This window comes from Tyto alba, unplaced genomic scaffold (genome assembly GCF_018691265.1).
Source record: "Tyto alba isolate M040663 unplaced genomic scaffold, T.alba_DEE_v4.0 Super-Scaffold_5, whole genome shotgun sequence".
Taxonomy (NCBI): domain Eukaryota; kingdom Metazoa; phylum Chordata; class Aves; order Strigiformes; family Tytonidae; genus Tyto; species Tyto alba.
The window spans coordinates 4,691,537-4,709,813 of NW_024881326.1; the positions used below are offsets into that span (position 1 = coordinate 4,691,537).

The 18,277-nt window shown below is 44.3% G+C and overlaps 1 protein-coding gene across 2 annotated transcripts in view; it reads left to right on the forward strand.

The window, feature by feature from the left end:
- Window positions 1-18,277, forward strand: part of COL4A6 (collagen type IV alpha 6 chain) — a 137,076-nt gene that overhangs the window by 115,643 nt on the left and 3,156 nt on the right. The window contains exons 24-45 of one of the 2 annotated variants that reach the window (XM_032995950.2): window positions 1,038-1,109; window positions 1,540-1,647; window positions 2,236-2,457; window positions 2,700-2,861; window positions 3,772-3,780; window positions 4,771-4,941; window positions 5,642-5,785; window positions 6,067-6,192; window positions 6,508-6,689; window positions 6,955-7,018; window positions 7,545-7,619; window positions 8,022-8,129; window positions 9,910-10,017; window positions 10,444-10,515; window positions 11,785-11,910; window positions 12,266-12,382; window positions 13,241-13,402; window positions 14,358-14,456; window positions 14,733-14,879; window positions 16,593-16,709; window positions 17,438-17,629; window positions 17,863-18,149. In XM_032995950.2, coding sequence (XP_032851841.1) covers window positions 1,038-1,109; window positions 1,540-1,647; window positions 2,236-2,457; window positions 2,700-2,861; window positions 3,772-3,780; window positions 4,771-4,941; window positions 5,642-5,785; window positions 6,067-6,192; window positions 6,508-6,689; window positions 6,955-7,018; window positions 7,545-7,619; window positions 8,022-8,129; window positions 9,910-10,017; window positions 10,444-10,515; window positions 11,785-11,910; window positions 12,266-12,382; window positions 13,241-13,402; window positions 14,358-14,456; window positions 14,733-14,879; window positions 16,593-16,709; window positions 17,438-17,629; window positions 17,863-18,149 — 2,870 coding nt within the window. The remainder of the gene's footprint in view (window positions 1-1,037; window positions 1,110-1,539; window positions 1,648-2,235; window positions 2,458-2,699; window positions 2,862-3,771; window positions 3,781-4,770; window positions 4,942-5,641; window positions 5,786-6,066; window positions 6,193-6,507; window positions 6,690-6,954; window positions 7,019-7,544; window positions 7,620-8,021; window positions 8,130-9,909; window positions 10,018-10,443; window positions 10,516-11,784; window positions 11,911-12,265; window positions 12,383-13,240; window positions 13,403-14,357; window positions 14,457-14,732; window positions 14,880-16,592; window positions 16,710-17,437; window positions 17,630-17,862; window positions 18,150-18,277) is intronic. The other variant, XM_032995952.2, reaches the window with a different exon arrangement.

Genomic DNA, 18,277 nt, shown 5'->3' on the forward strand with positions numbered 1-18,277 from the left:
AGAAAGTATATCTATGATAGTTTAAGGCTAAGACAGCTGTTACAGTGTAGGAGCTAATTCTATAGTTTAGAACAAACTCCTCTTAAAATAACTGGAAGTGGAGTTGGAAAGCCTTGAATTAGTTTTTGTGATAATAATTTCTGTGACTGTGTGAATACAACTTCAATTTGTCAGTGATCTACAAGGAGGAATGTTGAAAGTGTTTGAGATCTTTTGGGTAAATCTGATGCGCTAGCAACTCTGATAATGCTACAGAAATTTCATTCTGCTGAAGGAGGAATTGCTAGTATGAACAGGGCCTTTTCTTGAGAGGTGGAAGTCAGTCAGAGCTTTGCAATTACTGAGTCTTGTTTGCTGCCAGTAAACTTTTAAGCCATGTGGTTATTTCTTAGTCTGACAGACTGTAGAAGAAGCAGTTGGAGACTAACGCTGAAGTAAAAAAACATCCTTGCTATTCCACCCTCCATGCATGCATCTCTCTGGCCTAAACTCTTGGGTGACAGGTTTTGTTAAACACCTGTCAATATTCCCTAGACATGTGGTTTACCTTGCATGTGCACATTTATTTTAGAATTTCACACTATAGCGCACTGTTTATATACAGCTTAGAAACATCCTGCATTTTTAAAAATTAGGAATACCTGTCAGCTCCCACTGACTTTGAAAGCTCTCAGCCTGGACCTTAAGTTCTCTGAGTCACAGACTGCCTTTTCAATGCCTGTTACATAGCCCCTACCATAGGAGGACAGTAACTGAGTAGAAGCCATGGATATTATGCTACAAGCAGTCCATAGCAGTAGTTGCTGCCTTTTACTTGTCATGCAGTAAGTCAGTAGTAAGGATGAGATTGGGCAATCACCAGGCTCCAAATACCTTTTCTTTAGCATCACATATTTGAGGTGTCAGTTTGATGTGCGTAAGTTCGCACACAGCCACTTATGATATGTCCTGTAAAAAACATCTGGATACTAAATGTTCCTCTTCTCACCGTCTCTCTGAAGGGGGCTGTGTGCGACTTCAGTGTTTCTTTGTTTTAGGTATCACCTTGCCCTGCATAGTTCCTGGAGCATATGGGCCCCCAGGGACTCCCGGCTTTCCAGGATTGCCAGGTAGGGAGACAAGCTGATTGTCATGCACTGGCTGGCCACCAAGAAGCACTTATTCCTCAAGGAAGATAATACCTGCTAATTAATCTCCTCGAGTGATAGTTATTCCAGAGAGTTAACTGGCAGAACAATGTTGGTTTTGGTTTTGGTTTTTTTTTTTTTTCAAAGAGACTACACTTAAATCCCATGGAGGATCATAATGACTGCACCATTTTTTCCCTTTCAAGTAGCCTCTGACCACAAATCCTCCCCTTCTTTGTTTATGTAGTTGATGAAACAACCATAGCTTTGAGACTTTATTTAGCTTAAAGGGTGTATCAGCGAGTGTTTTCAGCACTAGCTTTGCAGAAAAGATCTGATCCTGTTTTCTCATTCTGTGTTTTCGTCTTCCACTATTCATTCATTAATATTATTAATATACTTTTACCCTTAGGTCCCAAAGGCAGCAAAGGCTTTCCTGGCATTCCAGGCCAACCTGGATTACATGGGTCAAAAGGACAGCCAGGGTCTCCAGGAATAATAGGCTTGCAAGGGGAACCTGGTAAGAGGTTCTGATTTCATGACATATCCTCTGAGCAGTGTGACACATCTGCACAGCAATGCGCTGTAGTGTTTGCTTGGTGCAGGGAGAGTACTTCCCAGTCCTCCTTGTACCAAGGCTGCCAGTGTCTTCTGCCTCACAGTGCCAGAAGTTGTCTGACATAGAGGACAAAGTAAGAAAGGTGTGATGAATATAACATCTCTGCAGCTTTTGTGGTCGATAGTGGTAGTAAGATACTGCCTGTCTGAAATGGCCATCTTCCTCCTTTTTTTGTCCTTTTGCCTAATCTGCCATCTAGTGAAACCAGTATTGTAAAGCTGCAACTAGCTGCAGCTCCCAGATGCTGCTAAAGTATTCTTTTCTTTAAAAAATGAAAATAATATGAAAGGATATTTTAACTGTTTTGAATAGTTTAATCACTTCCTATCGCCAATTATTGTTTCTAATTCAGTACTGAAACATTCTGCAACTTTCCAAACAACTTTTTCTTGCATGGAAATTCTTAAAATGTTGATTTTGTTAGAGCTGCTATTGGAAGGAGTTATTCTGTACTTCCGCAGAGTGACATTTACTGTTTTTCTCTTTGAGGTTTCCCTGGGCCTCGAGGAGAGCAGGGGTCACAAGGACTTCCAGGACTGGATGGAGCAGATGGTTTGCCTGGGAAAATGGGTGCTTCAGGCTTAGCTGGAATGAAGGGAGCTCCTGGAGATGTATTTGGTGTTGAGAGTGGAGCCCTGGGAGAGCATGGCCGACCTGGACCGCCGGGTGATAAAGGGCTTACAGGTGATCTTGGATTTCCAGGACCAAAAGGTAAGCACTGATACTGATTTTATCTGGGCATATCGAACTATTTCTCTTTCAAAAATCTTTCTGCTTTCCCATCTCTTTAAGATACTGTGTTAGCAGTCCTCCAAGCTGCTCAAAGATGGCAAGTTGCTGGTTTTCTCTTAGAAGCTAATGCAACTCAAAGGCTTTTATTAAAACCTACTTTTTAATTAAAAGTGTGAATTTTATTTTATTTGTTCTGTAACATCTCACCTCTCTGTTCCCAGGGTTAGATGGAAGACCAGGCCTTCTAGGTATTAAAGGCGAACAGGGTAATCCAGGATATTCAGGTGTCCCTGGATTGCGGGGACCTCCTGGTCCTGGAGGTCCTTTTGGCATTAAAGGAAAAGCAGGACCCTTGGGGTCAGTTGGCCTTGTAGGAGCACCAGGTATGTTATGTCTTCAAATGAAGACACGTAGCTAACCTGAATGCTGCAATGTTGAGGATGTGTGGGAGAGATTAGGCATTTGCTAGGAGTAACAATTTGAGCCTTTTGCCTCCAACTTCTGGATGACTCCTGCCTAGAAATGCACCAAGGCTGCAAGAAGTACAGCAGAAAGATAGTAGAAAGCATCTTAAATGTCTTGAAATTTTTAACTTCTCTGTTCTTACATGCTGGCTGTATCATTGACTAATCTTCATTTCCCATTTTCATGACAGTTAATTTCTAATGGATGAGGTTGCTCAAAATATGACTTTGATAGATTGAAAAATTGTTGGCTTTCTTAGAACAGGCACTTAAGTCTTCTCTGTCTTTCTCTTCACTGAGACAGAAGATAAATTTATTTCTCTCAAGCTGCACTGACTAAAGTGTTTCATGATAATCGTATACACAAGGCTTGAGAACCAAGCAAAAGAGAGACCTGAGAATTAGTAGATAACGGTCTGTGACATAGCTCATCTATTCTGACATGCACAATGACAGTGCTGGAGCACACTGACAACAAATGAATGAAAGCAGTAACGTCATTTGAGATTAAAATCCTAGTGGTTTAAAGTTTTATTTATTTTGATGTTAACATTGCTTTTGCTTCTCTGTTGTTTTACATTTTTAGACTGTATGTGATATATGACTTTCCTTCAATTGTTTTTAAAAACCTTCCATTGCGAGGATGATAAGCTCCCAATGATTAAGTTTTTTGCAGCTGTAGTCTCTCTGAATCATTAATTTCTTTTGTACCCTTGTTCTTTCTGTTCACATATTTTGTCTGTTTTTTCCTTCACCATGTTTCTATTCCATTTATCATCAACTCTCCATTTCTGATGTCACACTGTTTGGTTATGGGTTCTTCACATAGGCTGTCAAGGTGAGAAAATGCAGTGTAGCATAAAAGCTCATGGACTAACAACCTAGCTTTTAATGCTACAAGAATTGCATTGACAATAGGTGATACCCCTTATTACTGCTAATCAAACCAGAAGGCAAAGAACCATTGTAGTGAGAATGCTCAGACAGTAACAAAGCCTGAAGCCTATAAGGAAATCCTTAATACATACAGATTTTAAGTGTGTGTGTTTTCTTTGTTCTTCTTAAATAAAGCAGCCATTTCATCTTCTGCTTTAAAAAATACTGGTTTATAGGTTAAGCCCTGAGTGTAACAAAGCTCATATATTGGGTGCTACTGCTGCAAATGCCATTTTTCAGAAGCCACCTGATTTTTCCTTCTCTTCCTCCCTTTGGATCTGAGCATTCTGTTTTCAATGGTTTGAGCCTTTGTTTAAAATTGTAAACCATAAAAAGCTTCAGCTTGAAACATTCCGAATCATTTAGAGGCAAAACAGTACGTATGATGTTGGTTCTGAGACAGCACAATCAGAAGCTTGTTTCCTTAGTGAGCAACTTGCTCTTGAGAAGTAACACTGTAACTACCAAGGTGGAAAAGAAACTTGTAAAAACAAGCCTCTCCAATTGATCTCTGGTTCTCCCAGAGGATCGGGTAGGTAGCAGAAGGTGGCATTAATGATTCTGGTTTGGCTGCCTTGATGATAAAGGTAAGACTGGTGTGCTACAGTTCAGTGTCTGGCAAAGGAGACAAAAGTGGATATATCATAAGGGGTTTCACTCTTGCCAGTTGTGTAGTGATGTAGGCAGTAACCCTCTTCATAGGTATTTTATTATTAGATGACTAATGCTTTTGCAATTCTAAGCTTTATGCCTTCTAGTAGGCTGCATGTGCCATAAGGTCCATTTGTCATATTAAAACAACGCTGTGTTTAATGAGTTTGGGAAGCTGTCCACAAATTGTCCTAGCGTTTGTGTGACATAATCTATTGAGTTCTTTCTTGTATTGATTCAGGACTTCCTGGAGTTAAAGGCTTGACTGGCGATGTAGGTCCACAAGGCCCTGCTGGTATGAAAGGCTTCCCAGGTCTTGATGGTGCTCCAGGATCTCCTGGAGAAAGAGGATTCGTAGGGCCACCTGGGGCTTTTGGGCAAGATGGACGTCCAGGTTTCTCTGGGCCAAAAGGTATGTGTTTCGCTAGGGTAATAGTCTGAGATTACTGTGCCCACAAAAAAATAACCTGGTTAATACTGATTTTTGGCCCAGCTTGTCAGAAGAAAATGAATTCCCAACTGGTGTTGGAATGTGTTTGTTTTGCTGCTGAGTTATAAATTATGAATGTTGGATTTAATTATCAAGTCATGGTCATAAGGAGATCCATCTTAAAGGACATGGACCCTTATGGACAACGGATCGTGTAAATCAAGATCGACAAGAAAATTGAAGAAATGAGGAACAGTGAATGAAATTTATAGAAGGGAGAAAATGAAGCACAAACCAAATGGGAAGTAAAAATTTGCAATCTGTATGATCATTAAGCACCAATACAGTAGTAGTTGGTTACTTGGAGAATTCTGTGTTATTTTAGGTGGAAAACAATAGAGCTATGTAACTGCATGTTGCTCTCTTCAAAATTGACTGGGTTTTGCTCTCCAGTGGAAACAGGACCAGTCTCTCAAAGGTGAACTGAAAAGTGCTGGTTGAAAGTGTCATGAGTGGAGACCCATGAGAGAAGTGGCCATGCTGTCCTTGTCCTATGAAGTTTTACTACCCTGATTTGGGTGATTGACCAGACCCATGCTGCCTCTACCTGCCAGCTTGGTGGGTATGCAGTGTACCAGAAGAGACTAATTTTCCCTCTCTATTTCTCAACTTTTCTATACAGGCGAGAAAGGGTCTTCAGGCCTGCTTGGTTTCCCTGGCATGCCAGGCCTGCCTGGTGTCCCTGGAGTGAGTGGGTTTAAAGGAACTCCTGGCACAGCTGGAGGAAAAGGGAGCCCTGGAGTTGTGGGACTCCAAGGTCAAAAAGGTGAGAAACAGGTGAAAGACTTTAGCTGGCTGTGCAGCAGAGGGACTTAGGAGGCCCTTCTGAGATGTCTGCATATTTTGTTTTCTTCTAAGTACTGTGTTCTTTTCTTCCTCGTGAAATACTTTGCCCTGGTTGCCAAAGATGCTGAGCACTTAGTCATGAATTTGCATCAGGAGACATGGAAGTTCTGTTTTTTAATGCCAGCGTCTAGTCACAGTGGTTATGCCCTTTCCCTGTTAGATTATTTTGCAAGAAGATTTCCTGACTTCTTATTTTCTCAGGTGACAGAGGTGATGTAGGTCCACCTGGTCTTCCTGTTCTTGGGCCTCCAGAGCAGGCACTGCAATTCAAAGGAGACAAGGGAGACCCTGGATTAGCTGGACTTGGAGGATTCCCTGGACCTAGAGGTATTTTACAACACTGTAGTTACTTGCCAGTATCAGTTGTTCAGTAACTGTGCTTATTCTCAGTGCAGTACGGTCTGTCCTTTTGACAGTGCCTGCACTATTACTATTTTCTGATCTGCCATTCACATTCTAGCAAGATTTGCATATGACAGTTCTGAATTTTGAGAAAACAATTTTCCTTTGAAGCTCTGTTCTGCAGAGCTAATGCCCTCCCTTCCTCCTCTTTAAGGGGAGCTTTGGGTAACGGGTCAGATGGCCCAAATGAGCTGAATATCTGCATTATGAAATTAAATTCCACTCTGTCGTATAACCCAGGTGATAAAGGAATCCCAGGAAGCCGTGGACAGTCTGGTCTCCCTGGTCCAGTTGGGTCAGCAAGCAAAGAGAGAGGTCTTCATGGTGACCCAGGCTTCCCTGGTCCACCTGGACAGTCTGGGCTGCCAGGACAGAAGGGTACACATGGTATCATAGGATTTCCAGGAATGCCAGGAGAGAGGGTAAATACCTTCTTAAGTATCTTCATCTTCTCTAAGTGCTCTTAGGAAAATCCTGTGTTCTCATCAGTATTTCTGTAACAAGGCAACAGAAGCTTGCAGGATTTTTCCCTACAAAACTCCCAGATTGTTTTTGTTTGGGTCATACTATTGAATGACACTTTGGATAATAATTCTTCCTACATCTTTGCAGTCTGTCATCCCATATGACCCAAACTTGGAACAGCAAGAATAAAAAGCAAAGGCTGATTTTTGGGTTTTTTTTCAGGGTTCAGATGGTATCACAGGAACACTTGGATTCCCAGGACCTGTTGGCCTCCCTGGACCAAAGGGTAAGAAATCTTTCATAGTGTAAATGGTCTTTCAGTACACAGAGTCCTAATATTCATAACTAAAATGAATGAGTAGTGTTCTAGAAGTGTCCATTGCTCTCGGTTGACTGGCTCCAAAGTACATGTTCCTTGTAAGGGGCTTCATTCAGATGAGACCAGTCCCAAGCCAAATGCCAAAATACTTTACGGTCCTTTGAAAGTTTGGCCACCGCACTGTGTGAAGCATGTTGGATGGTACGAGAGGGGCACTCTTCTCTCTCATCTCCTTGTGTCAGAAGTATAAGGGGCATGATGTTGTGAAATTCCCCATAAATGTTTGTCTTGTGCATTTGCATGAGTGAATTTGCATCTATTGCTGTTTATAAGCATTTTCAGACTCGGGTACATCACTTACTGTAGTCTTTGCTCTGTGGATTTTAAGTATAGGCAAGGTTTATTTTCATAAACAAGGCTATTGAACAGCCCTGAAAACTGCTCCCCAAAGTCAATTAGGGAATGGCTTTCCTACTTTGTCTTTCTTTTCCAGGTGACCAGGGAGAGTCTGTTGGCATTCCTGGCATTGATGGAGCAAAAGGAGAGCGAGGGGACCCGGGATTCCCAGGTAAAGTAGCTGTTGATTGCTCACTTCGAGAATGCAAAATTCTAGAGATTAAGCAGGATAGTATAGCCCAGTTTGGGTACTTTTCTGATCTATACATTTCAATACTTTAGTCTTCTCCTAGAAGTGAAATTTTAGTAGTCTGGAATCTAGGTGGGGCACAGACCTGGATGATAATGAACATGTCCAAGAACAGCTCAATTCTATGCTGGGTCCCAATTCACTTCTTGAGGAGGAACTTGTGAACGTGCACTGGTATTTGGCATCCAGGGAGTCCACTCCAGGGCTCAGACCATGGCTAAGCAGACAAAAGTGCTGCAGCCTCAACATAACATGCTCATTCTCTTCACTCCTTCCTCCAGTTTGACATATGCTCAAGCATGCTGTCTGTTTCTATCCTTTCAGGAGAGAGAGGGAGAGATGGAATCAAGGGTGAACCAGGCTACCCAGGAAACACTGGGGTGAATGGACTGAAAGGTGGACCAGGAGATCTTGGCCAAGAAGGACCGGCAGGTACTGGACTAGGCATCTAAGTTCTGCAGTTCATGGTGTGAGTGTGGAACAACCTCACCTTGTTGTTTCCTTAGCCCCTGGTTGGCCTGTTTCAGCTGAGGCAAGTTGACAAGAAGATGGGAATTTTAGAACACTTTGGGTTGGAAGGAACCTTAAAGATCATCTAGTTCCAACCCCCCTGCCACAGGCAGGGACACCTTCCACCAGCCCAGGTTGCTCCAAGCTCCGTCCAACCTGGCCTTGAACCCTTCCAGGGAGGGGGCAGCCACAGCTTCTCTGGGCACCCTGTGCCAGCGCCTCGCTGCCCTCACAGGGAAGAATTTCTTCCTTACATCTAATCTAAATCTTCCCTCTTTCAATTTAAAACTGTTGCCCCTCATCCCATCCCCCCACCCCCTGACCCAGAGTCCCTCCCCACCTTTCCTGTCCCCCCTTTAAGCCCTGGGAGGCCGCTCGAAGGTCTCCCCGGAGCCTTCTCTTCTCCAGGCTGAACCCCCCCAACTCTCTCAGCCCGGCCTCCCAGGGGAGCTGCTCCAGCCCCCCCGAGCATCTTCGTGGCCTCCTCTGGCCCTGCTCGAGCAGGTCCAATCCATTCTGATGCTGGGGGCCCCAGAGCTGGACACAGCACTGCAGGGAGATTTCACTGCTCAGAGTGGAGCAGAAGTGGAGAATCCCCTCCCTCGACCTGCTGGCCACACTTCTCTTGATGTAGCCCAGGGCACGGGTGGTTTCTGGGCTGCGATCACACATTGCTGGCTCACTGGCAGTTTTCCCCCCACCAACACACTCAAGCCCCTCTCCTTGGGGCTGCTCTCCAGCCACTCCTCTCCCAGCCTGGGTTTGTGCTGGGGATTGCCCTGACCCACGGGCAGGACCTTGCCCTTGGCCTTGCTGAACCCCATGAGGTTTGCCTGGCTCCACCTCTCCAGCCTGCCCAGGTCCCTCGGGATCCCATCCCTGCTCTCAGCGTGTCACCCACCACACAGCTCGGTGTCCCTGGCAAACTTGCTGAGGGTGCGCTCGGTCCCACTGTCCGTGTTGCCAACAGAGATGTTAAATGGCACCGGGCCCAACACCGACCCCTGAGGAACAGCACTTGTCACTGCTCTCCTCTTGGACGTTGAGCCGTTGACCACAACTCTTTGACACTAGTGTAAGGTGTCACCTTGTCCTTTTGTGACCAATCCTGTGGGTCAACCATGTGATGAATCCTGCACAATGGAAACATAAAGGAATTCTTTTAAAAAATAGGGAAGACCTCAAATACAAGCACTAGCAGCTTCTCTGCAGCTGCTTATGGTCAAGGCTGCTCTAAAATCTTCCATTGCAACACTTCTGTCTGTTCCCTCTCTAGAGCCAAACCTACCCAGAAGGATGACTACAAGTGTCTTTGCTTAGTGGTGTAACTAGCAGGTAGAATATCAAATTGTTATCAAGATCAAAGATGGGAAAACGGCGAAAGTTATTACTGGAATATTTTATTTTAATAACAATTTAATTACTTATTCAGTATATGAACTGTTACAGTGTGTCACTTGGTGGATGATGAGGAATGTCATTGCTATGATTAAAAAAAAAACAACTTATCACATAAATAGCTTGATAAGTGCTATGCTAGTATTGGTAATGAGGAGAGATTTTGATTGGTTTTGCTTTATCTAAGTAGTAGTTTATTCACCCATCTCATGAGTTAAGTGCAGGAGCAGAAGCTGTAAGATGAATCTGTGAGCTGTTCCATCCTGGATCTGTAGTACAGGAACATTTTTCTGATTGTTTTTAGGAATCCCTGGAAATGCTGGGCTGAGGGGAATCCCTGGGCCACCAGGACCTCCAGGACAACCAGGATCTGTTGGGTTCCCTGGAGCCCATGGAACAGCAGGACCTAAAGGTATATCTGGAGCTTGCACATGGGGGAAGAAATCGGGTCAGAAAACCAGTGTTTTGGCCAAGTGTATCACGGCGGGCAGGCAGCACTCTTATGTGTGGGCCAGCTGTGCGTGGGAAATCAGCTTGTTTCTTGGCAATGTTAGTGTAGGCACCAGCTGCTAGAAATGAGCAGAGGAGTTGTTGGAAAGGGAGAGGCGCTCACTTGATTTGGATCACTGATGGGTGTTCACTGAGGGTGAAACCGGTGAGAAGAGTGGGAAGAGTTTCCATGAAGGGGGCCTGTGTGAAGGAAGACTTTACATAGTGTCTTCCTCTGTGTGTCAGGTTTCTCATACATGTTATGTTCTCCATGAACCATCGTATGCATTTCTACCTAACTAGATTATTTACTTATTTGCTCACTTATGTGTTCCCAATGTCTCTTCAGGGTTTCACGGATTTCCGGGGTTAAATGGTCTGAATGGCTTGCCAGGCACAAAAGGGTCTCCTGGAACACCAGGTAAAGGAAATGTGTAGTAGAAGTGTCATAGTTGGGGAAATGCATACACCGGTCCGTCGTGAGAGCAGTGTTCCCTACAAAATTCCCCTATTTCACCCAGACCTGGGTTTAATTATAACCTGAAGAAAAACCTCAGGATACTGAATGTGCGTGAACAAATTCTTCTTTAATGCCAGTAAGAATAGGACGCAGCCTGTGGAGTGAAGAGGCTTTTCTGGTGATGGTTGTCCTGTAATTCCTGAAGGACTGTGTCGTTGTTGGAAAGTCAATGGAATGAAATCATAAAACTCTTCCATTTCTAATGGATGTTTGATTTTAGCAGGGCAGCATGAAATGCTTGCTTTGAAGCAGGGCTTAGTGGCGGCGTGTTTCCTTACTGCTTTCCATAGCCCTCCACTATATGGAGCTCAAGAAGGGCATCAGTAAAAGCAGAAGCTGATTCCTTTGATCAGATTCTGGATTCTGCTTTTGGGAAGCTTCTGCTGGATTTTTTTCATACTTTTAACCATGTGAAATAGAATGTCGTTCTGTTTTGCAAACAGCGTTTTGCTAAACGTAAAGAGGTGGAGAAAGACCTTTCCAAAGAGACCTGTTTAGTTACAGTCATCTCATAAAGCAGCACTTAAAATTTGTGGCAGACATTTTATGCATGAAAATGGACAAACAGTCTTGATGCGTACAACTCAAATGGTACCTGTGTTTTCTTTGTTTAAAATATTCTCTACTGGAAGGTAATGATTTGCAGCATATAGATCGATCCTCCACAATTTTCCTATCTGATTTCCTATTTACTCTTACCAGAGTGACACGCTGAACATCTCCCTGCAGCATTTCCTGGGAGCCTCTGCCCTGCACCACTTGTGCCTCAGTGTGTCTTCGGCAGTAGTCTATGAAAACTGATCTCTCCGTTTTGGAGCATGAAGCCCACTAGACTATTTAAAGACCAGAAACTCGAGTCTATGTTGCATCCTCTTGAGAGACACAGCATACAGGCTGGCAGGCAAATCCTGTCACAGGAGTGTTATGGTCACATCCTTGTGCAAGCGCTTGTGGGAATAACAGAGCAGTCATGCTTCTCTCAGCATCTTGCTGATTGTTTAAACTTACTCTGCACAACGCACCAAATCTCTTTCTGTTGCTCTATTGAAAAAAAGCAGAAAGAGTAGTAAATGGCTCATTTTTTAATTACAACTCAATTTGTGTAATAATTTAACTGCTATTGGGCTATTTGAATAGGCTCTCTTATCTTTGTTAACCATGCTTAATTAGGTCTGAGTGAAGCTGGACTGAAAGGCCCTGCAGGTCTCCCAGGTCCCAAGGGTGAAGAAGGTTCTCCAGGCTTGGGTAGAGGAGCTCTAGGATTCCCTGGACCAAAAGGCTCATCAGGAGACATGGGTAAATACTGATGTTCTGGAAGCCCAGCAGGATGTATTGCAGCTCAGGTGAATGGGTCTCATGGTCAGCAGAATTACTAAAGAGAACTCCTGAAGCCACAGAGGTGGTTAGTAGTTTGATACGTAAACGTTAAATCTGTGATGTGGCTATGTATTTGAGAAACAGTTGGTTACATAGTTCTCACAGAGTCTACACCTCTCCTGAACAGCAGAATATACTAATTTTCCCCTTCATGTAGTGAGATGTCTCATTGTTCTCAATATAAACACTACTCAGCCACTACTTCTGTCCGTGTTAGTGAAGATCACTGAAGAGCTTTTGGGTATACTCTCTCACTTTGTATTTCTTATTCTAGGTCCCCCAGGTCCTGTGGGACTGCCTGGCTTGCCAGGAACACCTGGAGCTTCTCTTCCTTCTGATATACGTGGGAGACCTGGGGATGCTGGCCATCCAGGAACTGATGGAAGTTCAGGTATGAAGAGAGGCCTTTTAAGGGGAGTGGACTAGCTAAAGGGATTTCTGTTTATTTGTGTGTTTCCTTTGAAGAGCTTTGAGGCGAAATGACTTGGATGAGTACTGTCATTTTAATAATGTGGGTTTTAGATCAGGGATCAAGAATGAGAAGATCTGATTTCAATTCCTGCTATCCAATCCTGATTTGATTTAGCCTGTTACTAAAGCTCTCTAGTCCATATACATTTCACCTGTTGTGGTACTGAAGACAGACTTGAGCACTAAGGTAGGTACTTAAGTCCAGCATAGTATGTCTACATTTGGACACCAGCTCCATTTTGGACTGTGGTTTCCACAGCTGTAATCACAGCTCTGTGTAAAGTTTGGAAGTATCCTGTGTGAGCTGGGAGGCAGCAAAGGTTCATTGCTACTTAGAGGTATGTCAGAAGCACTTGCTGTACAGTCAACAGCAAGTATAGTTTGAAAGATTTGACCCGATGGCCGTGGTACCCATTCAGTATGTCACAGCCCTGTCAGAGAGGCTGAGATTCTCAGCCTTTCCCTGGCCAAGGATTTGAAGTCACTGCTCTCATTCTCCTAGAGAATGTCTGAGTCACCAGGCTAGTTACCAGGTGGGGCAAGGGCTGTGCTCAGGCCCAGAATTTGAAGCTAAATTACTGTGATTAAAAGGATTTAAAAGTTTGTGAGACCTTAGTGGATATAAGCGGGTGGGGTCTGGTTCTTTTCCTCTGGGAGAATGACACCCCTGTAAATATAGACACCCAATGACTGTCCTCTAGAAAGACACACTGGGGATAGCCCCAGCATTTACTTTGCCCAAGGGGCAGATTGTGCTAATTACCCCTGTTGTCTCTAGGTCTTCCAGGTCCTCCAGGACAACAAGGGCCCCCTGGTCCAGCTTCTGACCAAGGTGACACAGGCAATCCAGGTTTTCCTGGTATTGCTGGCTTGCGAGGCATTAAGGGTGACATGGGACCCACTGGTCCAATTGGACTCCCTGGAGCATCTGGACTGAAAGGTAATCTTGCCTTGCAAGGGTCTGGCTGCGGTTTGGCAGCTGTCACCATGACAGTGTGAATGGCTATCGTGTGGTTAGTGTGACTGCTTTGAAACGAATCCTCATTCAGGTGTAAGCACAGCTCGGTTTGTTGTCTTCCCTTTCAGCCCATGCAGGTTTTACCTACTGATTCCAAAAGCAGCAAAGTGAGATCAGCTCCAGGTGCTCTTCAGTGTCTCCCTAGTGATTTTTTTTTCCTCTTCTCTGTTTTTTTCTGAGTAGATGATGTCCACAGGCAGTGGTACTGTGCTTATTGACTACAGTTACCCACTTGCAGATGTTGTCTACGCAAAGACTGGAGATGCTGTTTCATCCCACCTATGGCATATGCTCAGAGGCATAGTGTGGTGGATTTAGGTCTCCACAAGAGGCTAAGAGCATTGTAGGAGTTAAGAGATCTTGTTCTGGGCTAAAGCAGGGAGCAGGTTGCTCTTTCTTTGGCCTTTGCCAAAGGAGACTAGAAAGCAGCTGCAAACAAGAACTCTAATAGTGAGGTTTCAAAGAAACCACACAACTCAAAAGCGAGGAAAGGATGGGGAACCATTGGCAGGTGAAGAACTGGGTGCTGTCTTTATAGGCTGGTAGATCCCCATCCCTCTGTGCTGGGCATAGAGATGGATTCCAAAGAGAAAGGGTGTGTACTCCCTAGACACTTCCCTTGGGTTACCCAAGGAAGGGGAAGAATACTTTCAATAAAGCATAATTATGTAGCAGTGGAAAGTCTTGTCCTGAGGCTCTGCAGCCCTTCTGGATATCAAAATGGGCACAGAGTTCCTTAAGGGTCGTGGTCCCCTCCATCTCAGAGATGAAATGCTGTTGCCATTGCTGCCATCAGTGTTTCTCAGTGCCTCAGCTGTGGGTCAGAATCAGGACCCAGCGCTTAGCCCCTGAGGTCTTTAGCTGTGTGTCTTTGCAGGTATAAGAGGTGAGCCTGGCCTGATGGGGATGCCGGGTAAAGATGGGCCTCCGGGGGATTCTGGTTACCCTGGGCTGAAAGGTGAAATGGGCCGTCGAGGTGAGTGCTGGAGGGTTTAAAAAGCTGTCCTTTATTGCACATGGTTTGGGCTGGGGAAAATTTGGGAACTCCCTTAATGGGCTTATTTGGGGGACTCTTAATTTCTTAGAGATTTAAATAAATTAGAAGGAGCTTGACATACCACTTTTTACAAAGATACCCAGTGCTTATGTACTAAGGCAGGCTTAATTTAGCCTATTTCTCCTTTGTGTCAATATTACCATCAAAACTGAATTTTTTGTGGGGTACTTACACTGTCATTTGCACCATGTGCAGGTCTCCCAGGCCGACAAGGGGCTCCAGGTATAACCCCACAGCCAGAAGAAATCACAGCCCCTGCAGGCTTACCTGGCTTGCCAGGAATTGATGGCGTCCCTGGCTTTGATGGAGAACCTGGATTCCAGGGCCCAGCTGGAAAACCAGGTAAAAAGTACACTCAGATCACTGAAATGCTGGCCTTCTGAAAGAACAACGCTACTTTTGCAAATGCATTGGGAAAGTTTACAGGTTTTTCTAACAAAGGAAATAATTCCAGTAAAATCCATACAAATATCATGGGGTTTTATTATTAGAATATATTTGATAAATTCTGTTCATGCATTTTTATAGTGTTTTTCAATGAGGTTTCCAGAATTAGGTGCAGCAGCCTGTGATGTAGCTGATATACCATCTTTGGTACTAGCAGGTGGAGTGGTTATGTACATGATTCACCACTGAGAATTATTTGAATTGTCAGTGAAATACTGTAACTGGAGAAGTGCTGGGAACTTCAGCCTGCACCACTGTGCTTCACATTGTTTGGCAAAGCAGCCTTGGTGGCTCCTGAACCAGTTGGCTCTCCAGGCCCAGCAAGTTGCCGTGATTCCTTTCTTAGCACTGCCATTTAGGTGATTTTTAAATGTTAGTATTCTCTTTTATTCATGAAAATTCCTAGAGCAGGAACATCACTTAGCACTGATCCTTCCCCCTAGACGTTATCCTGAATCCCAGCCCAGTGAGCAGAGCTGTGTTAGTTCCTGGCTCCCTGTCATCAGTTTCTAAAGTGAATAAACATGCAAAGAGTAAGAGCTGAGAGAGCCTTTATTAGTACTGGTCAGGCAGTCAGGTAACAGATGCTGCAGAGCAGTGGAAAGAGAGGAGTTCATTGGGAAATTACCCCTACTTATACTGTTTTTAATGCTTAATTTTTACAAAAGCTGTGCAAATGTGCAAACCCATCTGTTTCCCAGTCACATGTTTCTTTATACTAATATTAACTGTCCACATTACTGATCACGTGCTAGGTACCTAACTCTGTGCAATTGCATAACACCTTCTGTCTCTATACTATTTTTTTATATGTTAACTTGTAACATCCTGAACACTTATTTTATTGTTGGTTTATCCAAACCATGCCAGAGCTTTCTGGTTTGGGGTCAGGACAGTCCTGAATGGATTCTAAAGATCCATAGGCAGGCACCTCCTCTTACATCCCACTGAATTTTAAGCCTTTATATTTTGAGCACCCTTCACTGCCCTGAGACTTTTTGAAGATTTGTCAGTCAGACGCTTATCATCAAATATCAGTAGGAGGAGGGAAAAGGTGAATTTAGTTCAAGTCAGTGGTTCTAATTTTACGTAATATTTAGGCTGAACATCACAGCCAGTTTTCTGGTTTGAAAAAAGGGTGAAATCAAGCGAAACAAGTGACTTCAAGTCTTAAGCAAAATTTCAGCAAGGTAGCTCAACTTTTTTCAGCTTACAACAGTTGGACCGTTATACCAGAGGATTCTTGTTTTCACAGCAGCGGGAATCTTGCAAGACAGAGATGAGAAGACTTCACAGACTTCCATAGTCATCAAATCGAAACCTGAGTCCTGGGTCTCATGTGGCTTCAGACTAAAATCAATAGCTTATCCCACATCTCAGTCCTGCATTTTCAGCCTCGTCTAATGTTCAGCTGCACCTCTTGATCCTTTTAACAGACAGTCAGGTCATGTGGAATCCCTGTATGGAGTTAGTTGTCTGTAACCACAGCTGTTAAAGTGAGCTCTCAGCATGGCTGCTGACAACATACTTCTCTTCTGGAATATGATTGCAGGAGTGAAGGCATTAGTATGAAGAAATAATGATAGTAACAATTGCATTTAATTTCAGGTACAAAAGGTCTGCCAGGAAGATCTGGTTTGAAAGGACGTGATGGTTTACCTGGATCACCTGGCATAGTTGGGGATCCAGGACCTTCGGGTGCCCCAGGACCACAAGGATTTGAAGGTAATTTTACCATTTGGGGAGCAGAGAGAGGAAAGAAGCAATCAGTAGAATTCTATTTGCCTACAGGTTCTGCAGAGACCCTCCCCCAACACCCAATTACCTTAGGAAGACCCGGGAATGTACATGATCTTGTGTCTTGTATCTGCAATGAAGTAAATTTAATCTTCAGTGAGGAAGATTATGTCACATGTCATTGTTCTCTATCAGTGCTGGTGTTTCACTAGGTACAATTCTAAACATCTTCTGGTTTTAATGTTTTGTGGATGTGCAAGTCATCTTGAAGATCTAAAAGAGCAAAATGGTGTTCACAGTGAACACAGCCATGAGGGTTGGATAGTAGAGGAAAGGCACAGTGAGAGGAAGTTTGGCTTCTCCACAGATTTGTTGTACAACTCTTGGCCTTTCTGCATACCATCATGAAGAGCACGATAGCAAAACCGAGTTTTTTAAGTTTTGGTTGGTGCTTTGAGATCCTCAGAATTATTGCACTGTGAGATATGGCACCAGAATTGTTGGGCAAAGAAAGAAAATTAAATGAGGTAGGAAATGGGTGAGTGCTACTGTGAAATGACTGCTTTTGGAACTGATAAGTCTAGTTATACATACAGCAGCTATCAAAACTTGGGCTCCTTGTTGTACAAGTCTGACACAAACACAATGACAGCAATGCCAAAATCTGTATGTCCACATGGCATATTAGTAATCATGACACCTCTTCTGTCTTCTAGGTGTTGCTGGAAAGCCGGGCTCGCTGGGTTTGCCGGGAATGCCTGGTCGGAGCGCAGGCGTTGGATACACCTTAGTGAAGCACAGTCAGTCAGACCAAATCCCACCTTGTCCCCTAGGGATGAATAAGCTCTGGGACGGCTACAGCTTATTGTACGTGGAGGGGCAGGAAAAGTCACACAACCAGGATCTTGGTGAGTTGACAGAATTCTCTCAGGCGTAAACAGTGTCGGCCAAAATCCCATCTCAAATGAGCAGTCTTCATCAGTACCACAGGTGGTTGTAGTAGAGGTGGTGGCAGTCTGCTTGGCCAGGATCTGTACAGGGAGCGGTGTCACTTGTGCCCTCCTCCACCACTCGTGTCTGGTGTGTATGAGTTGGAGCACTTGGCAGATACTTGATGTGGCCACTTCTCTGATTTTTCCAGGTTTTGCTGGCTCGTGTTTGCCTCGCTTCAGCACCATGCCTTTTATTTACTGCAACATCAATGAAGTGTGCTACTACGCCAGCCGCAATGACAAATCCTACTGGCTCTCCACCACTGCTCCCATCCCCATGATGCCAGTGGACAGTGTTCAGATCCCCCAGTACATCAGCCGGTGCTCGGTCTGCGAAGCGCCTTCCCAGGCCGTGGCTGTGCACAGCCAGGACATCACCATCCCCCAGTGTCCCCTTGGCTGGCGCAGCCTGTGGATAGGATACTCCTTCCTTATGGTAAGGATACTATTGCTAATGCAAAGGCAGCTCTTAAACATTTCTAGATCTTCTCTTTGATTAGGTGAGTGAGACTGTACTCTGAGTTGCTAACAGGAAACCAGAGCCCTGTAGCTTCTTGCCTTAGG